Source organism: Fukomys damarensis, unplaced genomic scaffold, assembly GCF_012274545.1.
Source record: "Fukomys damarensis isolate Sample0158 unplaced genomic scaffold, DMR_v1.0_HiC HiC_scaffold_4, whole genome shotgun sequence".
Lineage (NCBI taxonomy): Eukaryota > Metazoa > Chordata > Mammalia > Rodentia > Bathyergidae > Fukomys > Fukomys damarensis.
Window position 1 is genome coordinate 53669409 of NW_022900916.1, and position 27074 is coordinate 53696482.

At 34.9% G+C, this 27074-nt stretch overlaps 1 protein-coding gene across 1 annotated transcript in view; it reads left to right on the top strand.

The window, feature by feature from the left end:
- Thsd7a (thrombospondin type 1 domain containing 7A) overlaps positions 1–27074 on the top strand; it is a 601821-nt gene that overhangs the window by 418464 nt on the left and 156283 nt on the right. Inside the window, exon 4 of the mRNA XM_019205461.2 lies at positions 161–342. Coding sequence (XP_019061006.1) covers positions 161–342 — 182 coding nt within the window. The remainder of the gene's footprint in view (positions 1–160; positions 343–27074) is intronic.

Sequence of the window (27074 nt, forward strand, 5' to 3'; positions counted from 1 at the left end):
AAAATAAGCAATGGATTGAAATTAACTCTGCATCCTACTTCTAGTTTATGATGAAGTCCAGAAGAAAACATTATTAAAATAACTTTTAGAACAGAATGTGAGAGAAGAAACATTTCACTCACTAAACATGGTGGCCACTGCCGGCCGTTCCTTAATTTAGGTACGGCTGGAAAACTACGGAGTGGACGGAGTGTCGCGTGGACCCTTTGCTCAGTCAGCAGGACAAGAGGAGAGCCAACCAGACTGCCCTCTGCGGGGGCGGCATCCAGACCCGAGAGGTGTACTGCGTGCAAACCAATGAGAACCTCGTCTCTCACTTACATAGCCACAAGGACAGGGAAGGTACGTTGTGCTATCTGCTAAATGACTTATTCATGGAAAGAGCGTGTAGTGGCTCTGGAAGGATATATGCAGGGCCATTTGGACCATAAAAAAACATATTTCTGACCTTATTATGGTTGATGTGCACCATGGTAAACTTTAATCCACATTATGGTTGTTGAAAAGTTTTTTTCTTTCTGGTTCAAGTCTGCCTCAAAATTTAGCAGGATTAATTATGAAATTAGAATAAAACTGTACACAAGTATATAGTCTAAATTTTTCTTTAGATAAGAAATAAAACCACATAAAATCAATCTCATTTTAAGATGTACTTAAAATAAGTTAGCTATGGTATTGAGTAAAATATTCAATTTGAATCTAAATGAAATAAATCCAGAGTTTAAAAGACTACAATAAGAGGGAGCTCTGGCTGGGGATTTAGCTCAGCGGTGCTGCCACCTGTCTTGTAAGTGCAAGGTCCCAAGTCTGATCCCTGGTACCAACAAAAAAAGGAGCTCTAACCCACATGCGTCAGTTTCTCCCCTTTAATAATTTAATACATATATTTTGGATTTTATTTTATTTTCTGATGTCAGTTTTGGACTCAGATACTGTAAGTATACAATCTAATAATTGAATCTAATATAGCCAAATATCTATCTATCTATCTACCTATCTATAAATAGATAGATAGATAGATAGATAGATAGATTCTTATATGGTAATGTCATTGTTAAATTATTGAATCAAGTGTTCAGTAGACTATTACATCTTAAGTCTACACTAACATGAATACTTTTAGGCAGAGTTTTAAACAACATATGTTCATTGTTGCTAATAAGAGTTCCAAAATGTGTAAAATATAGTGAGGCTATAGAAACATCAATACAGATTTCACATCACGAAATTCCTTAAATCTATTACTATGGCACATGAACAAATCCATTGTTATATTGCGATATAATACACGGTTTCAGCATGGCTGTCAGGGGAATCACAGAAACAGATGCTGTCATAGAGGAGATGGCACTTAAGTGATGGTGAGCACACCACTTACACCTAAGTGGGTGGGGAATGTAAGAGGGAGTTTATTCCAGGTAGAGGGAATGATGTGTGTTAAAGTAGAGCACAAATCTTGCCAATAAAGATAAGCGTCTTCTGTCAGACAAGTTGTGGTTAGGGTAGATTGGAATTTCCTAGGAATTGTGTTGTCTGGGAAAGGAAAAGAATAAAGATCCTAGTTGACACCAGCAAATGAAAGAAGGAAAAAAGAGATTGCTCGTGCAAGAAATCTGAGCAAGAATGGTCAGAAAACCAAATGAAGAACTCCTATTTTTCTACAAAAAGAAGTCTCATTAGTGACCAGAAATTCATGGCCGATAAACACTGAAATTTTGCATTTGCAACTTTCAAAATTTAATTGTTCTGTATCCACTAATTTTACAAAGCATGTCAACTCATTTAGGAATCTAGCCTAAGGATACATTTTACTACTTATGTATATTGAGGCTGTAAGGAAGTAGCATAAAACATGTAATGTTAGTACATTAATATTTTGGGCCACTTTAATGGCTCCATTTTTAACTCTCTTAGGTACGTTTATTACAGCAGTCTTTTCAGAGTAGTATAATTTCATGGGTTGAGCTAGAACAGATTTTAGTTTCTGAATGTCAATTATGTCATAGGTTATTATTTTCAAAGGATCCTTGAGAATTCTGAATTGCAACTGAATTTCTTCAGTCATTTTTTCAGAGTCCTTCTTACCTCTTCCTAACTACTACAAAACACCAAACAATAAAAATCAAACAAAGAAAGGAGCATTAAAAAGAATATCATTATGATATATCTGTTACTGTAAAGCAAATGTCAATAAATGTTAAATGAACCACTTCACATAAAATTAATACTTATTAATATGTAACATGGGTAGTTTAGGAAATTCTTTTATATCATATGCTAAGAATACTAAAGTATTTTATAGTGTTAATGAAAAGGTTGGTTCTCCTTAAAAATTGCAGCTTTTTTTCCCCTCAAAACTTGGAGTACATGAGTACCCTCACCCCTCTCACCAAGAGCACTTAACAATTCCCAATAAGAAACTATTTATTACACCAGCATTCCAGGGCTGACAAGCAAAGGCTATGTGTGCGTGAATGGAAAACAATTACTCTGGGCTGTGCAGACTGTTCATAGTCTATGTTTCTTCAATAAATATGGAAGAGAAGAAGAAGTTCACTTTATGAAGAAGGAGACACCCTGCAAATCAATTCCTCCTATCAATTCTAATAAGAAATTAATTTCAAGAAGGCTTGACTATGTGACCATGAACAACTCACCCTAAGAGCAATTCATATCGTACTTATTTCAAAGAACAAAGTCTACAATGTTCCTTTTTCAGATTGACACTATGTTCTATATATGACCTGTTTCACGTGTAACTGAGGTTTTAAAAATACCTTACCTGAAAATTAAATACTTTAACTCAGAAATAAACTTAACACAAAAAAGACAGCAAGCAATACTAAATTCAAATAAACCATCCTTTATTATCTTGGCAGGTCACTTTGCATAGGGATCGGAGTGACCACATTAGCATAGCACAGCCACATTACTCACATCATTGTTCTGGATGTGCACCATTAACTGCCTCATACCACATTGATGGACCAAGAAAATTCTCTTTCATGGAGTTAGTATATCTAATTTCTAGAACATCAAAATACATCTGATTAAACTACTCACAAAATTATTTTTATAATATTCACAATTTGTCATGCTATTTGTGTCAGTTGAGTTACATCGATAGTATAGTAATTAAGAAAGAAATAGCTTCTATAGACAACAAGAAAAATATATAAACTTGATCTTAGAGTGCATTTACATTTTATTTGTATTCTTCTGCTGGCTGCAAGTAAATCTCACAATTTTGACAATTTCATCCCTACAGTGGCCATAGGGAGGATATCTGTATCAAAGACTTAGAAACCTAATGAAAATATTGTTCATCATCGGATTCATGGATATAGTTTGAGTGTTTTTAAAGCAGTGAAATAAAAGTAGATTTCAGCTATGGTAATTCAAGGAATTCTTCCATTTGGTACAGACTGAAAAGGATTAAATGAGAGAAACTAAAAGTATTGGTTAAAGTCACAAGACTTAAAAGGAAACATTATAAGAAACTTAAGAATATTTTTCTGTAAAAAGCACCTCAAAGGGTCCACGTAAAGCCTGGGCAAGTCCATGGGGTGGGCGTTTTTGAGAAAGACAGCTCTGACAATGAGCCTGAATGATGACACCAAGTCAGATGGGCCAGTAAGATAGATTGGAGGGTCAATGGCAAGACAGATGACACAAGAATAATGTAACTGTGAACATACAAAAGGATGAATGAAAAACATGCGTTTTCCCATGTTCATCAAAGAAATAAGGAGAATAATGTAGTAAAACCATGCCTAAATAGAAGGCAAACTTATTAGGACGGCAATTGTGCATCCACAGTTTGCACAAATCAGCCCACATTAGTCAAAGCTTTTTTTTGAAAAAGCAAAGAAGAAAGGATATGCTTATAGTTCTATCTCCCTGTTATTTCAGAAAGTAAATATCAGAGCACATAGAAGTCTAGTGCTGCACCTTTCCTATCTATCACTTATGAAATAGCAGGTAGGTGAGAATATTTCATATAATATTTCCATCAAAAGTGTGTATCAGAGCATCATGGGAACAGGAGAGAGTCTCTGTATGTTCTCTGTATGTTCTCTGATACACCCCTTAAACCATCTGAAAATAAGAGTGGTTTACTTTTACTCTCTGTGCTCCTACTTGCTAGAAATACATCAAAGTAAGGGCTGTGGATTTAGCTCAGTGGTTCCATCACCTACCTCGCAAGTGTAAGGTCCTGAGTTCAATCCCCGGTACCAAAAGAAAGAAAAAGAAAAAGCAAATACATCAAAGCTATTCCATGAATGATTTCATATTTATTGACTTTCTATAATACCACTATATAGATATAAATTACAGACAAGCATAAAAAGATTTTTAAAATATTGACTTCTGAAACTTTCACTAGGCATTATAGTTATGTAAACAGGTGCATACAATTTTGTTATGAACACTTTTGTGGAGAAATTAATGTAGGTATGAATATTTTTCATAAAATAATTTCTAAGTATTCTGATTTTATTTAGCTAATTTTAAATGTCATGAATAAGAAAGGAACCAAAATACATGATGGCTGCATTTTGGAAACACAGTTCACACTCTATACAATGAGATGTAAAAAACATCATATTACAACTATAGAGCAATTACAAAATAATAAATCCCTGAATGAATCAGATCATTCTTGCAAGTCTGTCCTGCAGATATCATATGGGAGAGAAAGACTGTTACTCCCTGAAATTTCTCTGAGATCAGTGGAATACCAAATGGAAAATGAGATGCCGAAAGGTTCCAGCTATTGGGATAAAAGCTAATAAAACCTCACCTGCTGGGAATTAGATTAATTTAGTGAGTGGTCTACCTAAAGGTAACTGATTTTTTTATTGAAGGCAGAACTTCCTAAAGAAACTTCATGAAGTATTCAAACCAAAAAGGCAATCAAAGAAAAATATGATAAGGGACCTCAAAAATCAACTAAACATTAACACAGTATTTATATGAGTATACTTTTGATTTAGATATTTAATAAGCTTGTGTTGATTGACATATTTATTGATCCTTTTGTAAGATAATACAGTGTTTTTTTTCTTTGCCTGAAAATTACCCCTCAAATGTTTCAAGTACAACCCCACCACCACTTCTAAGATTCTATGTTTTAGGAAGAGACCACATTCACATTGACTGTGACCATCACTTATAAAAAAAGAACTATTCATACCTCTGAATTTGAACAGAGGGTACATCAAATAACAAGTCAAGAGTAATGTATAGTAAACAGTTTGGCTACTCATTAAAGAAAATATTTTTATATTTTATATTGTGAATTTGTATCAGTGCATAATATATCTTTTTTAAAAATTTTCATTTTAAGACTACTTTCAAAAGAACCCCGGACACAAATCATGACAGTTGGTCTTTGTTGGCCTTTTGTTCCTATATATATTACCTGACTTTATTTGCCTCAAGATACCCATTTAAAGTGATTCTTCTATTTTATTCTCAGCAATATGTCATACTAGAATACCTGGAAATAATCCTTTACAAGACACCTGGACATGTAGTACATAATGTTTTTTAAATACTTGTAAAGACAGAACTAAAGTCTTGGACAAATGACTCCTAGTACCAACGAGTGAGGTTGAGCTGATGCTATCTGTCTTGCTTTTGTGTGGGGATTGTACAAGAAGATTATAAAGTATGGGGCCTTGGGAGAAGTAAACCTGATCAGGACCAAGACTTAGAACTTTTAACCAGAGGAGCAAACTGCCTGCAGAAATGAAGCATTAGGCCCTCAACTCAAAAGCATTATAGCACTGAGGGTGTAAAGAAACTCAACTTCCCTTTGCAGGGAGATGATCCTGAACCAGGGCAGTCTCAGCCTCAGGTCAGAGAAAAAAGAAGCCTTTTTAAAGAATTATGGCCATGGGCTTGCAGTTGAATAAGTATTAGTTTCAAGTTGATAGCTACCTCTATGAATTCAAAGTCTATAAGACTGTAAACTAATATATAAGAAATGGCACCAACCCATGCTACAGTAAGTCCCTGACTTCTGAACAAGCTCTATTCCCAGAGAATGTTCCTAAATTGGATTCATTTGTGAGTCCGAGACAGTGCATTCTATATACCTTTTGACACAAATAAACAAGACAGGAAAGTGTACTGTATATAGCTTTGGGCTTTCTACCAGTTCCCTCCTCATCACCACTGCTTTGCCTCCTGCTTCTGGACGTCCTGGGCTCTGCTTGAGCGCTGTCCTACTGCACACCATCACACTGCAAGGGAAGCACACAGTAGCACGTCTGTGACAATGTCCAGCAGACACATTAAGCTACCTCTGATTTGTTCACATCTACAAATGCTCATATGGTGAGGTCCATTTGTATCTGTGAAAGTTTGCAACTCAAATGTTCCTAAGGAAGAGACTTACTGTATTATGAAGCTTCCACAAACAAGCAAAACCTCTGCAGAGAGGAAAACTTAAACCAAAGGCACAATATCCTCAGGAAACATGCACACACACACACCACAACTGAACCATCTAGATTTACAAATTATTCAAGAGAAAGTAAGCCACTGCAAACAGAGTTTAAAATTTAAAATAAGCCATAAGATTGGACTTCTAAAATGGAAAATACTATAAACAGTAAGTAAAAGCCATAAAGTACATATGTAAAACTTGTTAAAGATGTAAATATAAGAAATTAAAACAATGAGTCATAATGAGAAGGACCCATTTATTTATTTATTTATTTATTTATTTATTTATGGTACAGGGGATCAAACTCGGGTCCTTGCATTTGCAAGGCAGGCACTGGAACCACTGAGCTAAATCCCTGGACCCCCATATTTTAAAAAAGAAATAAAAGTTCTAGAACTGGAAAAAATATTTATTTGAAAATTTTAAAAGATGTGCAGTTTGAGCTAAATAGTTACAAATAAAATGACAAAATTAAAGAAATTGTTCAATATGCAGCAGTGAGTAATGAAATTGGAAATGAAAAAAATGGGAATATCATCATGAAAAATTCAGTAGGAAGGCACAGATTGAGAGAACTGAAAAGGAAATAAAATTTTCAAGAATTAATTAAAAATAATATACAGAATCAGGAAAAATAAAATGGCTACATCTAGATAGAATGTAAGGAGATTTTGCTCATCAAATACAAGATCATATTAAAAGGAATTGAACGGAGAGCTGGATATGGGGAAAATAAGAATCAAGATATATGATGTAAAGGTACAAATCTCTAATGATGAATGTCATGTTATATACCTAAAATGTATGAATAAAATTTTAAATAAATAAATAAAAGAATATAGAGAAGGAAAAGACAAATTACAAGAGAATCTAACAAATTATTAGTGAAATTCTCAACAGTAGCAAGAAAGGCAAAATATCAAGTGATGTATTCAAAGTACTGAAATAAAAATACTGCTAACTTGAAAGTATTTGTCTAGCTGTATAACATTCAAATATATGAATATATGAAATAAAGCTGAAAAGATTTACCTCCAATAACCCTTCATCAGGGGAACTACTAAGTTATAATGTTCAAGAAAACGGAAATTTAATCTAGAAAGAGTATGATTCAAGATGGGCAAAAAATTTTGTAAACAGTTGGGTAATTTAGATAAGAATATATCTGTATGAAACAATACTAATAACTGTACAAGGCAAGTAGTTAATGAGCAGTAATATATGATGGGAAGAAAGGGTAAGGAGTATACCATTAAGAAAAAAGGAAATAGTGAATATATATTATATAATATGTATTATTGGAAATTATAATAAAGTCACTCATTAATATTATATATATACATACACAAATATATCAATCCAATAGAGAGTATAAAAGGGACTGGATAAAAATCCAATTAATCTAATAATAGTACTACATAAGAGACAAATACTAGTTATATCTTTTCTTACATAGACGCTCTAATACCAGTAGAAGAAGGTTAGCAGTGGATTTTAAAATCTCAGCATCAAAAGTTACTAGAGAATAACATTCAGTAATTAGCATAAAATATCTAAGGTCTTCTTTTAGGAAATAACTCTAAAAATCAACCACATTTTGAAAGTTCTTGAAGCATATTTAAAAAAAACACCTACATCCTATAGAAATATAATTAATCATACCTAAAGCTTGAGTAGAATGAATGTTTCAGGTTATACTAAGGGATGAAGGAGAGGTTTTCATGAAAGGTCATTTGTAGTGATTAGAAAGAATCTACAGTGGCCTGGGGATTAGTCCCGTAGCACCGTGACTGGCTTGCATGTAACCAACAAAAAAATTTAAAAAAAACACCTACATCCTATAGAAATATAATTAATCATACCTAAAGCTTGAGTAGAATGAATGTTTCAGGTTATACTAAGGGATGAAGGAGAGGTTTTCATGAAAGGTCATTTGTAGTGATTAGAAAGAATCTACAGTGGCCTGGGGATTAGTCCCGTAGCACCGTGACTGGCTTGCATGTAACCAACAAAAAAAAAAAAAGAATCTATAGCGATAAAGTGGGGGCTACTTTTTGCTGAATGCCTCCTACGTACCCGTTATACTGCACAACCACACATCTGACTCTCATGCCAAAACTGCGAGAACGTATTATGCTCTTCTCTTCATAAACTGAGAAATCCAGGCTGAACAGGATAAGGACCCACTTAGAGTTAAATGATACCATCTGTATCACTGGGATTTTTTTTTCCTCATTGAGTTTATTGATACATTTATGCTAATTACTGAATATGTTATTCTTAATTTAGTTCCAAGAAGTATTCAATGGTTCTTTTTTGAGCAAAGGAAATAAGAGATGAGACTGTAAAGCAATAAAGATGTAATCCTAAGATAACTTATTTATTTGAGAAATAATTTCCAAATTATAGGGGAATGGAATAAGCCATGGAAAGGCTACTCTTAGTAATATTAAGGATTTTTATGGGCTTGAATCTTTCATAAGGCAGAGATCCAATAATATCATAAGAAATGTATATGAAACTAAATTTATAGGGGAAAACAATGACATTGTCCTAAAAATAGGGGAAACTTTACTCAGAGCCTAAACCTTACGGAAGAGTTTTTTTGTTTTGTTTTGTTTTGTGTGTATGTGTGTGTGTGTGACCTCAAAAACTTAAGTCATATTAAGATGTTCCTTGTTAATAACATAAATATAAAATGTAATAAATTGGGCCAGGGATTTGGCTTCGTGGTTCCGCTGCCTGCCTCGCAAGTGCAAGGACCCGAGTTTGATCCCTGGTACTAAAAAAATAAAAATAAAAAACAAAACAAAAGTTACTGGAGATAATCACTTTATTTTTATTGCAAACTGCATCTTGGGACTATGAGAGTAGCTAAATGTATTACAAATGTTAATAGCGATCAAACTAATAATATGGATTTTTCAGGCCAGACACCACTGCTGACAAGTATATAAACAAGTATATAAACACTGTATTTCCAGCCAGTAATCCCATCTTATATACAAAGCATGGATGAAATTTTTATTTTATCAATGAAATAACATGCAATTATATTAAATTATATGTATATACAACATCAAAACTATCCAGAAGACTGGTTACATCAATTGAATCGCACTTTACAAAATTTCTTTTCAGATAACATTTTCTGTAATATCTTTAGAGTGAAGGATAATCTTTGAAAACATAAAACTCAATGAAAGTTGAGCTGTTGCCAATTGTTTCCAAACTGATGTTGTTCAGCGATGCGTGGAAATGATTGCACACTTTTTAAATTGGAGAACAGAAACAACAAACCATACGAGTATGTCAGACCTATCTCCCTCCGTGTCATTTTTTTCCATTTGCCAATGGGAAAGATAAAATGATATTGGCAAAAGAATTACTATCTAGAGTAGATAAAATTCATTGTGCATATTGGTGTCATGGACAAAATCACAGATAATGAGCTAACAGAAATATATGTGCCATTAAGCAAATAAGAATGAAGCATATTGGTTAACAATTTTATGACATATCAACATATTAGAGGCTAGACACAGTAAAAAACGTCTCCAGCAAGATGAAATCACACAAAATACTTAAAAATAGCCCCATAACTGCACTAACATTGATGATGACAGTTTCTTTATAACGGATGGCCCTATATCAATTGCTGAGTCGATCTGGAGAGACATTCTTATGCATGGAAGAATGGGACTGAAATCAAGGACTTGATGCTGAGCTTGTTCTTTGTCTGATCTCTCTCAGATTACTACTATCCCACAAATCAATCACAGTCAGATCAGTGAAATGTCACAAATTTAAGAATCCCATTTGGTATTCTTTTAGTCACTCAACGAGTACTTATTGAACAACTATTATGTTATATCATAGATTTAGATGTTGAAGAGAGAATTTTTGAAAAGCAGTTTGTACCCTAAACGTAGCCTTGAATTTATAGCTTGGTTAATTTGGAGTTCAGAGCTACCCTGTTCAAGGATGACAGGGGGACAGTTCTGGGGTGCTGCTAGTTTAGAGCTCTCCGGTTAAGCTCAGAGTATGCATAGCACCAAAGTCTATTACACAAAGATTCTTTATCGTGATTCATCAAGTAATTTACCTGTCTCCAAAGCTCTTATTCTCAAAACTATAGGGTTGAAAAACTATTTGGGTATTTCCCATCAAAGTAGTAATACTACAGGTCTGGAATAGGCACAGAAGTCTCTTTCTTTTTTGTAAATATCATAGTTTCTTTTATCACAAATTTAATGAGAGTCCTTTTGGGAGGGACTGTACCAAGGTAAAGGAGCCCAGTTTGGGGTACCGATGTTTATCCCGTGTTAACAGAGGAGCACAAACTATATCGTGGAACTCATTGAGAAGGGGTAGAAGAGGAGAAAGAAAGGGAGGAGGAGTAGGAAGGGTGGGGGAAGAAAAGAAGGAGTAAAAGGAGGGGAAATGAAGTAGAGGGAGGAAGAGGAAGAGGAGGAAGAAAGGAGGAAAGAGGAAGAGAAGAAAGAAATAAAGGAGGAGGAAAGGAAGGAGGAGGTGGCAGGTAACTGCAGAATTCCAAATACAAAAGCACTGTCTACTCATTCAGTTTTCTTCTAGGAACTCAGAGGGTTCTGTGCTTCTGCTGGAACCCTGAACATTAAGATTCACAGGCTTCCAATAAATCTGCTCCTAATTCTAGCATATCCTTTGGCACTCATCACAGCCAACAAGAATTACTCCTTTAAAATGAGAAGTGGAAAGCATAGATGTCCTAAAAAGTTTTGTTTCCTAGTTTTAGAGTTAAAATTGGGGAGAAAAGTAGGATTGTAACACGTCCCTACACATCTTTAGAAGTAATGTGGAACTTTCTGGTCTAATAGTGGTCTCATTTACACTCGTGAAGCCCAGTTTGAGATCCCTGAGCTGTAAATCTTTGAAACCCCACTCTCCCCTGCTTATTTAAGCGGGGAAGTTGGGGAACAAAACCATTATTTCATCTTATTGCATCCTTGTAACCTGACATGGAAAGAAGCTATAGCCATCAATACAGGGCCTTCCATTAATGAAAGAAATATGGGGGATAAAATATTGCCTGTACTGACACTATCAAGTAACTTTAGTATGTGTGCTTTCTGTAACCCTTAAGCACTTAATTCATCGAGACTGTTGTAGATGAATGATAACACCAGAAGGAATTTTGAAATTAGCACTTAGAGATGTGCACTGTTGAATGGATAGCATTTTTTTTTCCCAGGGACCTACTCCTGCTATGTAAGGACATAAAAGAAATGGTTTGTGTCTGGGCTGGCTGTTCTCTGCCTTGCTGATGATTACTCAGTAGGGAGTAGCTACTCTCTCCCGTGTTAACAGAGGAGTACAAACCATATTGTGGACCTCATTAATATTTATTCCTTCTAACAGCAATCGGCAATAAAAAGGGAAATAAACCAGGGAGAATAGCAATGGGAAAAGAATGCCTTGACAACAGATTCATCTTAGAAAGGTTTCACCATTTATTGCACACACACACACACACACACACGCCAATATGTTCAAACTGCAAGGATCCGTATTTTTATGTTGTTAGCATGAAATCTATTAAAATGCCTATTTTTAATAATAAACTAATTTTAAAAATTACAAAGTGAGTGTTACTAAGGAAAAAGTATTTGTATTCTTGCAATTATATGCATTTGTTGTACTGTTTCACAATTTTACACTTTCTCTACTTAGTGAAACTACATGGCTTTAGTGTCTGGATCAGTGCTGTTTCTAGGGAATGGCAGGAGACTCTTTTCTCTTGCTACTTCTCTATTTACTTCTTATTTATTTTTAACTTCAGCGAGTGTCCTAACTATCCAAACATCTCGTATTTTAAATGGCTGAGATTTGTAATCATCTTTCTTCATCCAAAATCTATAGCCCTCCACTACTACTACACAATTTACTATGTGATTATATGATTCTGCTTTTAAACAGTGCTTTATGAATATTTATGATGACTTCTCAATATTTTAGACTTTGAAGAGAAAGCATACTGCTTTGCCCCTTCACTGAACTTCTGTATTCATGGTAGAGGTCTGGGTACATTTGCTAATTGCGTTGTTTGAAAATATCTTTAAGACAGACAGAGAAATCTCTTCAGTGAGACCTCGCATCTAATGCATAGTGTTTCATTTTGAACTAACTGGTCTGCCTCACTGGCTTCATTCTTTTCTCCTTTTGCTTCTCTTTCTTCTGAAAAGGTTTAATGGGAAAACACATAAGGTCTTGTGTTTATTAAACACCTAATTAATAGTAATTGCTTTTGTTTATGTGTTTGTTTTTCTTGTTAAACTAAGACAAAGAAGGATTTATTTTTAAAAACAATTCTTTTTCAGATCTTTTATATGCATTAAATAATAATTATATACTGGCCGTACTAGTTGAAAAATATAATGGAAGAAGTACAATGCATGGAGTTTATTTACAATATGTCATAAAACCCTGCCACATTCTTCAGTCAAACATGAAATTACTTCTTTCTTGGAAAAAGTAGATTTTTTCCCATACTTTTATTTGTATTATTTTAGAAAAAAAGAAATGCGACTAATTTTATTTCTGTACTTCTGGGAGACCAAATAATTACAATTTCCCTTCATTTGTGACTCAGAATCCTTCAGAAGTTTAAGCAGTACCACATTGCACAAAATTCTGAAGGAAAGGCATGTAATAACCCCAGCATTATTTGATTAGTCCAAAAAGGGCATTCTCATCATTGCTGGACCTTGAAATGCCACACTGCTCCATCGGTCTCTTAAAGTTTCCCTGAGAATCTAAGCATCCTTGAGTAGGCAGCATTATTCCTGGAGAACTTAAGTTGTATCGTTAATAAAGTAAAAACAATAATAAGTACAAAAAGATTTGTTCAAGTGTCTTATTGTCTTGCATATCTTTAGCTAGATGTAGTTGGAAAGCCTTGGATCAAATAACTTCCTACTCCATTAGGAATTTCAGAAGTACTTTGAAAATAGTCATGGGAGTTTTCATAAGAACTGTTGATATATTTTTCTTATTGCCTTCTAAAAGTCTGTAGCAAGGGAGTAAGCAGTGTTTTTCAATTGATATATGACCAAATGGATAATTACAGAGTAAGTTTTCCAAACATATAAACAGTAAGTGACAAAACACAGACTGAAAGCCCATTTGTTAACCCCAAAAATCTAATCTTGACTGCCCCATGAATGTGCTTCAAGGCAAATGCACTAGGTATAGAAACTCTCCACAAATTTATCAAAATTATCAGAAGTGCATTGCAATATCTGGTATTGCCGTTACAAGTAAACAAATAAAGTGGTATAGAAATCTGTTTCTTATAACAGAACATTGTAGGAAAACTAACCATAATTTAAATCTGTGTCACTTCCTGACATGACATGATTCTATAAAGTTAATGTAGAGTCTTGTCCATGGTTACTTGAGCAAATATTATGTTAGATCACATATAATCCAGAACTGTCAATTAGTGGCAATGCCCTATGGCTCAAATTAAAAAGTAGAGGCCTGGGGATTTAGCTTAGTGGTTCCGCCACCTGTTTCACAAGCGCAAGATCCCAAGTTCAATCCCGAGTACAAAAAAGAACACAAAAAAACAATTTCAAGTTAAAAAGTAACCTTTGACATGGACTCGGTTGGCCTGAACTGCTCTTCTTATCAGACTTCACATTGTCAGAATCAAGCCCACAGCTCCTAGTTCTGAGTTGTAGTCCTTGTTTCCACAAGAAGAACATGAATTTGTGTTGTGTACAGTGTGCTTTAGACAGGGTAATGATTGTCTTCTGTAAATATATGTAGATTTCCCCGTAGTAGACCTCCTTTACAGAAAAAATAACTCATATTAATGGCATGAGTGTGACTTGAATTCTTCAAGCAGGTTTGTGCACAGATAGACAAGAAATTTACATTCAATGATATGAATTTTTAGCATTTAGTATGCTCTATTTTATTACATGTAAGTACATACAATCAAGGAAGATAAAATGATTTTAAGGATAAACAGATGAGAAATGTGAAGCAATGGAAAGTGCTATCCAAGAGAGGATATCAAATCAATAATGGTTATAATGATAATACAAATATATCCTATAAGATACAATGAATCCCTTGAAGTAGGTTACAAGTTCTAGCTCTAAATTTGTAGTAGCCAATGTAAAGAGGAATACGGGATTAATTTACAGTGCTCATGAGACAATGTGAAATGGTTATAAAGGAGAAATGCAATGATTTCTGATTCTAAGATCATAAAGAAAATGCACCAGTGAGCTTTCATGAGGACAACACTCTAACCATACTAAATTACAGCCTCATTGACATCTTCACAATAAAAACCACGATCTATTTTATAAGAAAGTTGTCTCTTCACCCAACATTCTTTAATGTCAAATACACCACAAATGTGAAATGTAATTCAGTAAAGGCAAATATATAGGGAATAACATGATATGGTGCATATTTACAGTTCTCTGATAAGTAGGATAACCCAGCAGTGGGCTTCAGAATGGATGGCTAAATGAATGGTTGTACAGCTATTCCCTCAGTCAACTCTCCTCTGAGTTTTGATAGAGGCAGAGAGTTTCCTTGTACCCCCTTGACACAGGGATCTGGAATATAGCTATTGCTACTCAGGTGCAATTAAAAGCGAAGATGCATATTCCAACCACCACTTAGATGAAGATAAAGATAGCACCCTCCAATAAAAGTGGAAAGGCTTTACAAAGATATAAACTTGCATAGAATAATATCCCTCTTGCACAGGGAGTTGAATACAGGTCCGTGTAAATGCGGGGCAAACAAAAACTTTATATAGGCACAGCTAAAGAAAAGTCTATTCCATAGCTCAAATAATCCATGGCAAAACCCCAAAACTAATGTAGGGGAGATACAGTATCAATAATAATGTTATCTTATGGAAGAAGCAAGTGTGCTTTCAGATAATTCCATCAAGATGAAATGATTACTAAGTGTACTTCTAAGGATAAATGAATCAACTGGAAGTAATAATGACCAAGAGAAAGAGGATAAGGCAGATGGTAAATGTATACTTTACACAAGGCATTGTTCTATAATACCGAGGTACAAAGAGGTTAAATAACTTCACCAAGGAATACAGCTAGCAAATGTCATATCCTGGATTGCGAATCAAAGAAATCTGGCTCAGTGTTTTAGGCATGATGATGTATATTTTTAATTATAGTTTATTAATCATATACCTGTTTGGTATGAAAAAAGGTACTTCTCCAGATGATATTTGTTTTAAAATATGTGCCTTACTTTTAAGTAATAAAAGTCTCAGGGCCAATAATCTAAGTTTACTCCTAGGTGATGGCAATAAGACCATACAGATGTGGTCATTCTCATATTCCATTTTCTGTGGCAGGAAGATATTACTTCATTCATTTCTTGAGCCTGTATTCACTGAGTGCCTTTTATGCCTTGGGCATTGTTGCAAATGCCGGAAATTGAGGAGGTAATAATGCAAACAAAATTCTTCCTGTGACAGAGTTAATATTTGATAGGAGATGGGTTATAAGCAAATAAACAAATGTGAAAATGTCAGCTAGCCATAAGCCCTACACAAAGGATCAAAATAGGATAATGTGAGAAAGAATGACTGGTTAATGATCTCATTTGTATTGCTAGGTTTTGTGTGGATTCCCAAATTTATATATCTATCCTAGAATTCTCTGAGAAACAAGTACATATTGATTTTTTATTTGATATGTCTAATCACAACACTCAAGTATGCTTACCTCCCCTACACCCAATCTTGCAATAGAAGAACAAATAAGTTTTGAATCATTAGAATATATACATCTGTGTAGCACAAACTCCATGTTCTGTTACATAGATGTGTTAAAATAAACTATTTATATTTATTTATAGGAAAATAACATAGTTAACATTCAGTAAAATATATGAATAAATGAATTCATTAGTAAACATTAATTATCAAAAAATATTATTACCAAATAATATTGGTCTGTCAGAATGTCTTTCTCTAACAGCTAGAGAGACAGATCAAAGCACACAAACACACAAACACACACCACACACAGAAAAAATAGATATGATAGATAATGAAACCTGGCAAGTAAATATTTCAAGTAAATATTGAATATCAAATATTCAGAAAAGCAAATATATCAATATATCATTTGGCTTCTGCTTCTAGCCAGAATAACCTAGTTAGGAACATTCCAACGGGAACAATTCTAAAATTTGATGAAATATATGAATCAGCTGTTTTTAAGCATTAAAAAAATGAGCATCAGAAATTTTGATCACAGTTATGAGCTGAGCCTTTATTCTCTGGTGAGCAGCATTCCTTCCTGTCACAAAGAAGGAAAGCCAAGCATAGTGTGAGGTCTTGCTGAGTTTAAAGCAGTTTGAAATCTAGGCTCCCTGTAGATTCAGTGGCTGGAAATTTCAGGACAAAGATGGGGCTCTGAACTGAGTGGAGAGGGGTAGAATCTAAGAGTCTATGTGTGACCAGAGCGTGGGTCCTTGGCCAGAACTGGACTCTCTGAGGTCCGGCAGAATGCTGTGCCCCAGGACCGAGAGCTGCAAGGTGACGGCGTACACAGGTAGTGCAGCCATGAGCGATGTTGGAGTTTCGGCCCAGCAAGGGTAAAGAACACCTTTTTTGCATATCAGGTCCCCAAAAGAGTATGGATTGGAAGAACTGCACTGTCACAGCCAAGTTCAAAACAGAAAGAGAGCAGCCCTAATGTAAGTGATTTCCAATTTGAATCAGTAGGATCTTTTAGTAATTTAACTTTTGTCTAGACAGATTAATACACTATTCAAGCACAGTGGCATAATCCAGACTCTCTATAAAACATAGTCTGTATGTATAGTATATTAAAATGTTACTACACAAAGATAGTAGAATAAAAGGTGCAGTATTAGGAAAAATGGTCAGTGAAGCATTCCCTGAAATGATGTAGCTATTAGAACTAGCAGAGAAGGACTTTAATGAACTACTAACTACATATTTAAGGACTTAAAGGAAAAATTATCTTGGAAAGTGAAAAAAGCTAGTATGAGAAAAACAGACATTTTAAGAATGTGCCAAACTCTACAATAAAACATTCACTGTGCAGGGTTAATTGGAGATTGTAAAAGAAAAGCTAAGTGATTTTAAGGAAAAATCAATAGAAATTACTATATCTGAGTATAAGAAAGGATATTGAATTTGAAAATAATCAGATTACAACAGAGGAAAACAAGATTGAGGGAAAAAGTGGATAGTGATTCAGAGATAGGTAGAATATGATAGTGTCCAATATGTGTATTATGAATATTCCAGAGAGGGAGAGAGCAAGATCTGACCAAAAGCATATTTGAAGAAATAATGGTCAAAAGTTCATTAAATTTGTAGGAAAAAATAATCAAACTGCAGCTCAATGAAGCTCAGCAAGCCCCAAGCAGGATAAATACAAATGAAGCAACAGAAAAGACAAAGCATACTCAAATTGCAATAATAATAATAATAATAATAATAATAATAATAACAATAATAATAAATTTTTAAAATAAAGATAAAGAGAAAAATATTTAAGAGTAGCACAGACATATGAATAAATGTAACAAACAAAGGCTGAGATTTTACCAGCAACAATAAAACAACCCTGCTGAAAATACTTATCACAATTCTGCATCCAATGAAAATATTCTTCATCATGGAATGTGATAAGCTGACATTTTCAAAAAATAAAAGTGGAGAGAATTTGTCACTAAGCAGTTAGAACTATAAACTGTGAAAGTAAAATACCTGAACCATGCAATCTTAGTTTGTTGAACTCCAGTGTACACCGGATTTTCTTTCTTTAGAAAATGGAAACAAAATTTGTGAATTCAAGGGACAGAATCCATGTACTACACTTAGAACCATGGCAGTTATATACTGAGGTCTCTATAAGACTGAGGTAAAATATAAGGGAAGATTTGACTAATGTAATCATTATGCATGTACTGCAAATTTGTACATAGATATATGAAGGCCATTAAGTTAGAATGTATTATTTTTTAGCAAAAAATGTGAGATGCAATTTAACCATAGGTCTTCAGGGAAAATAAACATACTCACAATTATAGCGTAGAGCTTTGGGCCTGAATAAGTGAAAATGTCAGGCCCATGTTCTCTATCTACCCCCTCTCAGAATAACAACCTAATTTCATTTTTTATGACAGTTCGAGGATCTAGAGACCTCCTACCATGTCTCCATTTCCAAAGAGCTACAGACAATGAAACCAAAACCCATAGTCTGGAGGAAGGACCAACTTCCTTTCTCATATTTATCACCTCTCAAATCAATTTGGTATCAATTGGTCAAACTTCAGTCCTAACAAATTAACATGGCCTCCCAAATGCTCTGCAGCTCCGCCTGTTGGGAGCCATTCCCCTAAGTAGGGGAAGAAGTTGAGGAAAGCCACAGGCAGGAGGGATCCTCTGAGGCTGCCATCAAGAATGTACACAGAAGTAACCTCAAGCTAACAGGGTAAGAACAAAGGTACACACATGATACTAGGTAACTGGCTTTGGATCTGCTTTCCCCTCATACCTATTTTGGATCTACCTCCACGTTACATTTTATGATACCTGGTTACCTATAAGGAGAAACGAGTGACTTCAATCACCTCTACCCCACTCCACTTCTCGTGACCCCTGTGGCTGGAGTTACAATGCCCACATTCATTTCTCGACAATCAGTGCTTTTCTGTGTGTCAGACTTAATGGATTTTCGAATGTGGAGCTCTTCCTGTAAGCCGTGATGACATGAAATATTAAAGAGCACAGCCACTCTATTGTTTAAGTGACACCTAGAAAGCCCAGGGATGCTTTGGGGATAAACAGGGTCTGCAGACTAAGGGAGAACCCTCCTCTCCACAAATATTAATTTAGGTATTCTGAATTTTAGTGTCGGGGGGGAGACTAATATATGAGAATGGCAAATTCAAATAGAGTAGCAATAGGCGAGATTAGGAGGAAAGTTGTTAAACTGCAAATAAGCATTTAGAGATAAAGTAATACAATAAGCAAAGTAAAATTCTCATTCAAATAAAAAGAAAATTAAAATTTGGAAGATGGTAAAATAACAGGCAGGGCTAGAAGTCAACAAAAGCCTAAGTGTAAAAGACAATAGAGCTGAGATTAAGAAGGTGAAATCTATGAAATAAAGTATGGCTGACATTTTTAATAATAGAAATTGCCAGTCAAATTTCCATAACTGTATTAAATCTGCATGGCAAAAAAAGTTTTGAAGAAAAGGAAATCTTGAAGATGTGAGAAAGGAAAATAATTTGGAGACCAGAAAACCTAGAATGAACTGCGTTCAAAATATGTGGTCTCACATGGTCTTACATACAGAGGCAAACTACAAGGTAAGGTATAAGAGTCCACATAAAACCGTGGTCGGCAGTCTTTTCTGTTCTCTTGAATCACTTGAGCAGCTCTTAAAACTTCTGAAGCTGAGGATCTCCCCTAAAGCATCATCCTGATCAGCACATCTGGGAAAGCAAACTGAGAATCATTATTTTTAATCGTTTCCAGGTGATTCCAATGTGCAGCCAACATGAGGATTATTTCACCACATGAAGTGGACTTCAGGGATGCAAGGAACAATGAAATTTGTTCCCTGAAATAAGTGGAGTTTGGGGCCCCAGAGGATTCTTAGCTCTTCCTTAACAACTTCAGACTGGAGACACCTGATGCCAGTGCTAGCTCTTCGGTATAAACAGAGATGGCCATTTTAGGAAGCTTTCTGGGTCAGTCCCCTTGTTCTCTTGTAGTTTTATTCCAATTGTCTGAGATGCAGTTTTATCAGCCCACACAAGTTAGGCAGAGAAGTTACCTATATGAAAACTCTAGGACTTCTAGCAAGATTTGAAATATACAATAGCAGGTGTTTTAGAATTCCCAGTGTCATTCTTTTATGCAATTTTATTTTAAATATAAGCTTAAAGATAGTATTCAAACTCAGATTATATATTGCTTTAAGTAAAAACAACTTGGAGGAAGGTGAAGGGAGGGCAGAGGTAAGGGGAAAAAATGAGAATCAAGACTTGTCATGTAGAGGTACAAGATCCCAACAATGAATGTAACTGTACTGTATCCCTAAAATGTACCAATAAACTCAATTAAAGCTGAAAAAAAAAGAAACAAAAACAACAACTTGGGATTACAAAAATATCTAGGAATACATGATCTGTAGAAAAAATATAATAAAATGCCTATGAAGAAATCATTCTTCATATTCTTTTGGACAAAGAGAATAGCAAAAGATTCTTTTTTTCTCAATGAGTTTATTGGTACATTTTAGGTATACAGTACAGTTACATTCATCATTGGGATCTTGTACCTTTACAGGACAGGTCTTGGTTCTCATTTTTCCCCTTACCCCTGCCCTCCCTTCCCCCCCTTCCCTATTTACAATAGCTTTTTTCCATTTTTTTGTTTTCTCATATTTTTCTTTTTCCTATTTCCTTTCCCCTAGTCTTCCCACTTCCCTTACACCTTTAGCTCTTTTCTTCCTATTTCACATTGTGAATTATACCATTTGTTATTTTTTTCTCTCATTGAGTTTATTGGTACATTTTAGGTATACAGTACAGTTACATCCATCATTGGGCTCTTGTACCTTTACATGACAGGTCTTGGTTCTCATTTTTTCCCCTTACCCCTGCCCTCTCTTCACCCCCTCCTACCCTCCCCATTTACAAACACTTTATTTCCATTTTTCCATTTTCTCATTTTTTCCTTATTTCCTTTCCCCTACCCTTCCCACGTTCCCTACATCTTTAGCCCTTTTCTTTCTATTTCACATTGTCAATTATATCCTTAAGAATTTTTCCATTCTCATTTTTTCCTTATTTCCTTTCCCCTACCCTTCCCACGTTCCCTACATCTTTAGCCCTTTTCTTTCTATTTCACATTGTCAATTATATCCTTAAGATCTTATGTACTATTACAGTTTTTCACACCAGAAAAACTAAGCAAGCAATTCTTTACTGAGACACAACCCTCTCTTATCTAGAATGTGCACTGCATTTTCTGCCAGGCAAACCCTTAGCACCATAGTGCTACATAGACAATAGAATGTCATTTGAAATTGGAAGTCAGGCTTTCACTTTCTGTGCTTAACCCTCCTGTGGAAATTTGTCATAGAAGCCTTAGCAGATTTATGCACTTAATCATTTGAATAATTTCATTTGGAGTAGCTCAAGAAGTATGTAGAGCTTGTTGCAGATCAGTATTCACTTTAACGCAGTTTGTAATTCTAAATTCCAACTGCTACATTTCTCTGTCATTCTGTTATAGATGAAATACATGTTTCAAATTGCTTATTTTTATTTACAGTATCTATTAACACTTTCTTATTTAGGGACATTGTAAATAGCAATTTTAGTCAGTGAGAGTAAATTAGAAGGTTTCAGTTTGAGTTTTAGGTGCACTATTCTACATGCCCTGTTTCTGTTTTTGTTTTTGTGGTAGCGGGGATCAAACTCAGACCTTGTGTGTGTAAGGCGGGTGTTATTATTTCCTAAAATGAAATTGATGTAAGACTGAGGAAATTAAAGACATCAAAACAAAGAACAACCCATGTGAGGTTGTGTAGTGTGAAAGAAGCTGTGTCATGACTTAAACAAAGTGTCCATTGAGGACCTGATCCCCAATACTGCAACATTCAGAAGTGGGCCCTGGAGCAGTAATTGGATCATGGTGGGGAACTGACCTCATCAATGGATTAATCCATGGATGAATTTATAGCAGATAGGGCTTATTCAGAGGTGGAGCCTTGTGAGAAGTAGAAGATCACTGGGGATGTGACTTTGAAAGGTGTGTCCTGTTCCCAGCCCATTCTGTCTCTTCTTTCTGACTTTGCTTTCTGGCTACCATTAGGTGAGCCGCTTTCCTCCAACATGCCTTTCTTCCTTCAGCCTTGGAGCCAGTATGGACTGAAACCTCTGAAGCTGTGACCTGAAATAAACCTTTCCTCCTTTAAGGTGTATGTGTCAGGTATTATTTTCCAGCATGAAAATGTGACTAGAGAAATTTGGTAGGGATCTGAGGTGCTCCTGGCATTCTTATCTCATTGGAGTAAAAGCTAAAAGAAAGGGAACTATCAGGCCATCATCCAAATATTCATCGAACTCTGTGCACAGGCAGCATCCCAGCTGCTCCCAGGAGCAGGCCAGCTGCAAGGTAGTGTCAGTCTTTTACATAGGAGATAGCTTTCCTGGAAGTCAGTTCGTATCTCTCACATTACTATTAGTGTCCTTGGGCTACCTCTTTCCCCACCATCTGTCTCTTGAACATCCATAATTGATAACTTTAAACTAGGATTACAGCTGAGGAGGAAAGAAAAAAGAATGCCTCTTTTCTTTTAATGAGGGCATAAAAATTCTTTATTGGGATATTTGTAAGAATCCTATCTAAATTTATGAAATGTATCCAGCATAACTTTCACTTGATGATAAACCAAAAATAGAGCAGCCTGGGCTTCATATAACTTCAACGAAATAGCCAGAGAAATTGGCTAAGAAAAACGTGTATAATCTTTGAAAATAATATGCTATATTCTTAGAAAATATATGATGGGTTTTATGTTTCCATTAAATTAATTAGGATAAGAAAACACACTGTGGATAAAATTTAACACAAGAACATCAAAATGCTTTATGCAATCACTAATACACATAGAATTTGATTAATTTTTTCAGGAACAAAACTTACTTTATTTGTTCAACATCAATTATTTTGAGTAAATTTATAGTGTCTCTGGGTAAACTACATATTAGCAAGTACTGAGTGAACCATCATTAAAACCTTCTTAAAGTTCAAACTGCTTTGCTTAAATATACCCTAAATCACTACAATGATCTTGTGATAAGAAAAACAAACAACTAAAGCAAACCAACAAAACTGACTACTAGTACTATTGTGCTTACAGCCTACTTTGGCATGTAGTGACTAAAATGAGGATAGGCTTGGCAGAAAGTAAGCACTTAATACTTATTTTAACCAATAGGAAAAAAAAATACGAAGAGAAAGGAGAGCCATATGTAACTTTATCCTTTTGTCTTTGAAATCTCTTTATCATGCTCCCTTATACTTAATAATAAAGTATTGTCAATTCCTATACAGAAATTAAGATTTAAATCCAAAACAATTTCCTTAATATTCTGAATTAGCAATCAAATAAGCTTGTCTGAGAAAATAAAATGCTAATTCAAGAAAAAGCAGGTTTTCACAGACAATGAGCAATAAATACAATATCAAGTGATCTTGAATTCTTAAAATGCTCAGCTGCTTCATTAAATGGGTGAATGAATTATTAATTTTATGCATTTTTCTCAACCTTTTATCCAATATGTCTTTTGAATGAGTACAGAAAAGGCATATCATTATACAAATAAGTCTGAGGTAGATCAAGTATGAGATATCTAATTAAAAATATTTTGAAAATACAAGGATATATGTTCATTAGAAAAAATACAAAAATAGATGTAGTTTAATTTGGGAGACTTTAGAGTACAAATTGTTTTGTTTAAAAGGTTAGATATTAGCATGGTTAAGAATCTGAACTTTTTAACTAAATATTACATATTCGTTTTCCAGATTCATCTCACTCACAGTTACTTTCTTATTCTACCATAATAATCAAATAGATTTCTAAAAACATTATATTGCTCTAGTAAGATCATCCATTATATTACAGACTGGTAGAAGGTATTTAATAACTAAGAAACATGGCTTCTACTAATTCTTATAGGGTACTATAGTATAGTGGAAAACTGAAATCCCAACTATTCACTAATTAGCTATGTGACCTTGGGCAAGTTGCTTAATCTCTCTGTTTCTCAGTTTCCTCAGCTTTAAATTTGAGATTACACTTGTACTTATTTCTTGATATTACTGCAGTTTCCCTTTCCTCTCCCAGACAGCACTGGTTTCAGATTCAATGTAGTATATTTGTCTTTCAGGTTGATTCTCTATACAATATCTTGATATGTTGCCTTCCCTGTTTCAGAATACCTCATATCTGGTGATTCTCCTCTGAACTTTCTTTGTGCCTCGCTTGTGGATTAAAATGATTGATTCAGCAAATACAATTTACGTGCTTATTATTGGTATGAGGCTGAACAGGCTGGGACGTCAGTCATTCATGGATCACCAGGGTTGATTCAGCTGATCTGGCTGCCGGGCCAGGGTCGCCTTCCTCCTTTACCTCTATCTGTCCCTCCCGTAGCTGTGTTCTCTCTCTAGATCTAAGATCACAGAAATAGAGGAGGACTGTTACCAGTCAAGAGTACAGGAGTAGCTGCGCTCCCCTGCTAGAACCTGAAAACAAGCTCTCAATATAAGCGCTTATTAGTATCATCAGAATAACTGAACAATATTTCCATTTTAACATAATTTACTTGGACAGCCCATTTTTCCCTTGGGGCCAAAGACTGCACTTAGGACCTTGCACATACTAGGCCAGCACTCTATCACTGAGCTACACCCCCAGACTTTGGACAGCCAATTCTTGATATCTAATAGAAGACAGATCCAGTTGCTGTCCATAAGTACAGCACAAACATCATAATAATTTCACTGAGAGATGACCAGGGTTAATATGTGATTATCTTTGTAGCCTTAATGTAGCACTATGGAAATATAATACATGTTATATTAATAACCTCATTCGTTTTACTTTAATGTATTATAATCATTTTTATAATTTCTTATGAATATGTGTATCTATATAGACATTATGTGTAATTCAGGCATCTAGATGTAACCTTCCAAAATCACCCAGAGTAGTTGGAAGTACACAGTAAAGATCAGAGAGATCACCAACCTGGTTGTGTTTCCAAAATCTACCCTTCCTTAGCTGTTTGACTTGGGACAAGATACTTAACCTCTCCATATTCACTTTCCCTAAATAAGGGTAATTATCCTCCCACCCCCAAAGTGGGTAATTGAAATTCTTCAAGAGAACATCTACTGTTAAATCACATTTCATTCCATGTACAAGTGGAACCTTCCTCTAAATTTTATTATTACTATTCCTTGCTTTTCATATTTTTTTCACATATTACTTCCACCTTGCTGGTACTTTCCAAATTATTTTCTACAATGATGTTTCAGTGTTTTGGCTTCTTTACATCTTCTTTAGCACTTGCTTTTCAGTTTTAGTTTTAGATTTAGTTTTAGTTTTTGACCAACTAGTAGATATGTCTTTAAGATTTTTTTTTTAAATTCAGTCTGATAATCCAACTTTTAGTAGATAATAATTTGCATTCATTTTGCCTGTCTTTTTTTTCTAATGTTTCACTATTTCTGTTTATTTCTTCCTCTTTCTTGCCCTCCTTTGAATTTGTTGCACTAGTTTTGTTATTATCACATTGCTTCTGTTGGTTCAGAAGTTACATATTTTACCATATGTATGTAAAGAGATCACATTACAGTTTTAAGTTACAGACACAAATGAGTACAGTTTAGCAATATATTTACCTTCCCAAAGATTTTACAATATTTCATTCTAATCAGCTTTGTAACACCCTACTTATGTGGTCTTGTATTTTTGTTCTAACAATTTATATCTTTCTGCATACTGTTCTATACTGTAACTGTAACACACTACCACACACTTCATACTTTATCAAATAGTAGTGAAAGTCCAAAGTTTGACCTGTGCTTCCCCAGCCTACAACCAAGGCCAGTGTTGCCAGGGCTGTATTCCTTTCTGGAAGCTGTGGGGAAGCATCTGTTTTGTTGCTCATTTGGGATGTTGGCAGAATTCATTTTCTCCCAGTAGCAAGACTGAGAGTTCCCATCCTCTATTAGGAGTCAGCTGAGAGCTGTTTGAGCTTCCAGAGGTCACCCACATTATTTGGTCCTTTCTCCAAAGTCAGTAATTGGAAATCAAGTACCTTTCATGTTTAGATTTGTGTCCTCTTTTTCTGGCTCATCTTCCTGACTAAGCAGAAAATGTTTCTGTATTTTAAGGACTGAGACAATTGAATTGGACCCACGGGGCAGCGTAGGTTATATCCCTATCTCAAGGCTTACATCATTAATCATATCTGTAAAGCCCTTTTCTCCAAGTGAGATAACATATCTCTAGTTCTAGAGATTGAAGAACAGAGTCATTAGGGAGCCATTATCCTACCTGCCATACTCCCCAGTGTCTGCTTTGACTCATGTCTCTGACCATCATCCCACTTGGAATCTTAGACTCTGCTTCTGTGTTCACTTTCTTATGAAAAAAGAATTCTTAATGAAATCAGAGATTTCGTAATGATGGTCTACTATAGTCAAACCTTCATTTTCTGTCTAAGAAGGCCCTCTTCTGCCTCTGATAATTATAATTAAAAGTCTCTGCAGATGGAATTAGGCCATTAAAATACAAAGTTTTGTGATATAGAATGAATCATGCATCAAGGAATGGGCCAGATTTAATAATATAGTACAATATGAAACTGTGTTGATTTCACGTAGAAGACTTTGGGAATACTCTGAGTACTTTCCTTACTTCAGACTCCATTATATAATTTAAAGTTTCTATAATTTAAAGTTTCTATTTACAAAAATAGCATATATAGGGCC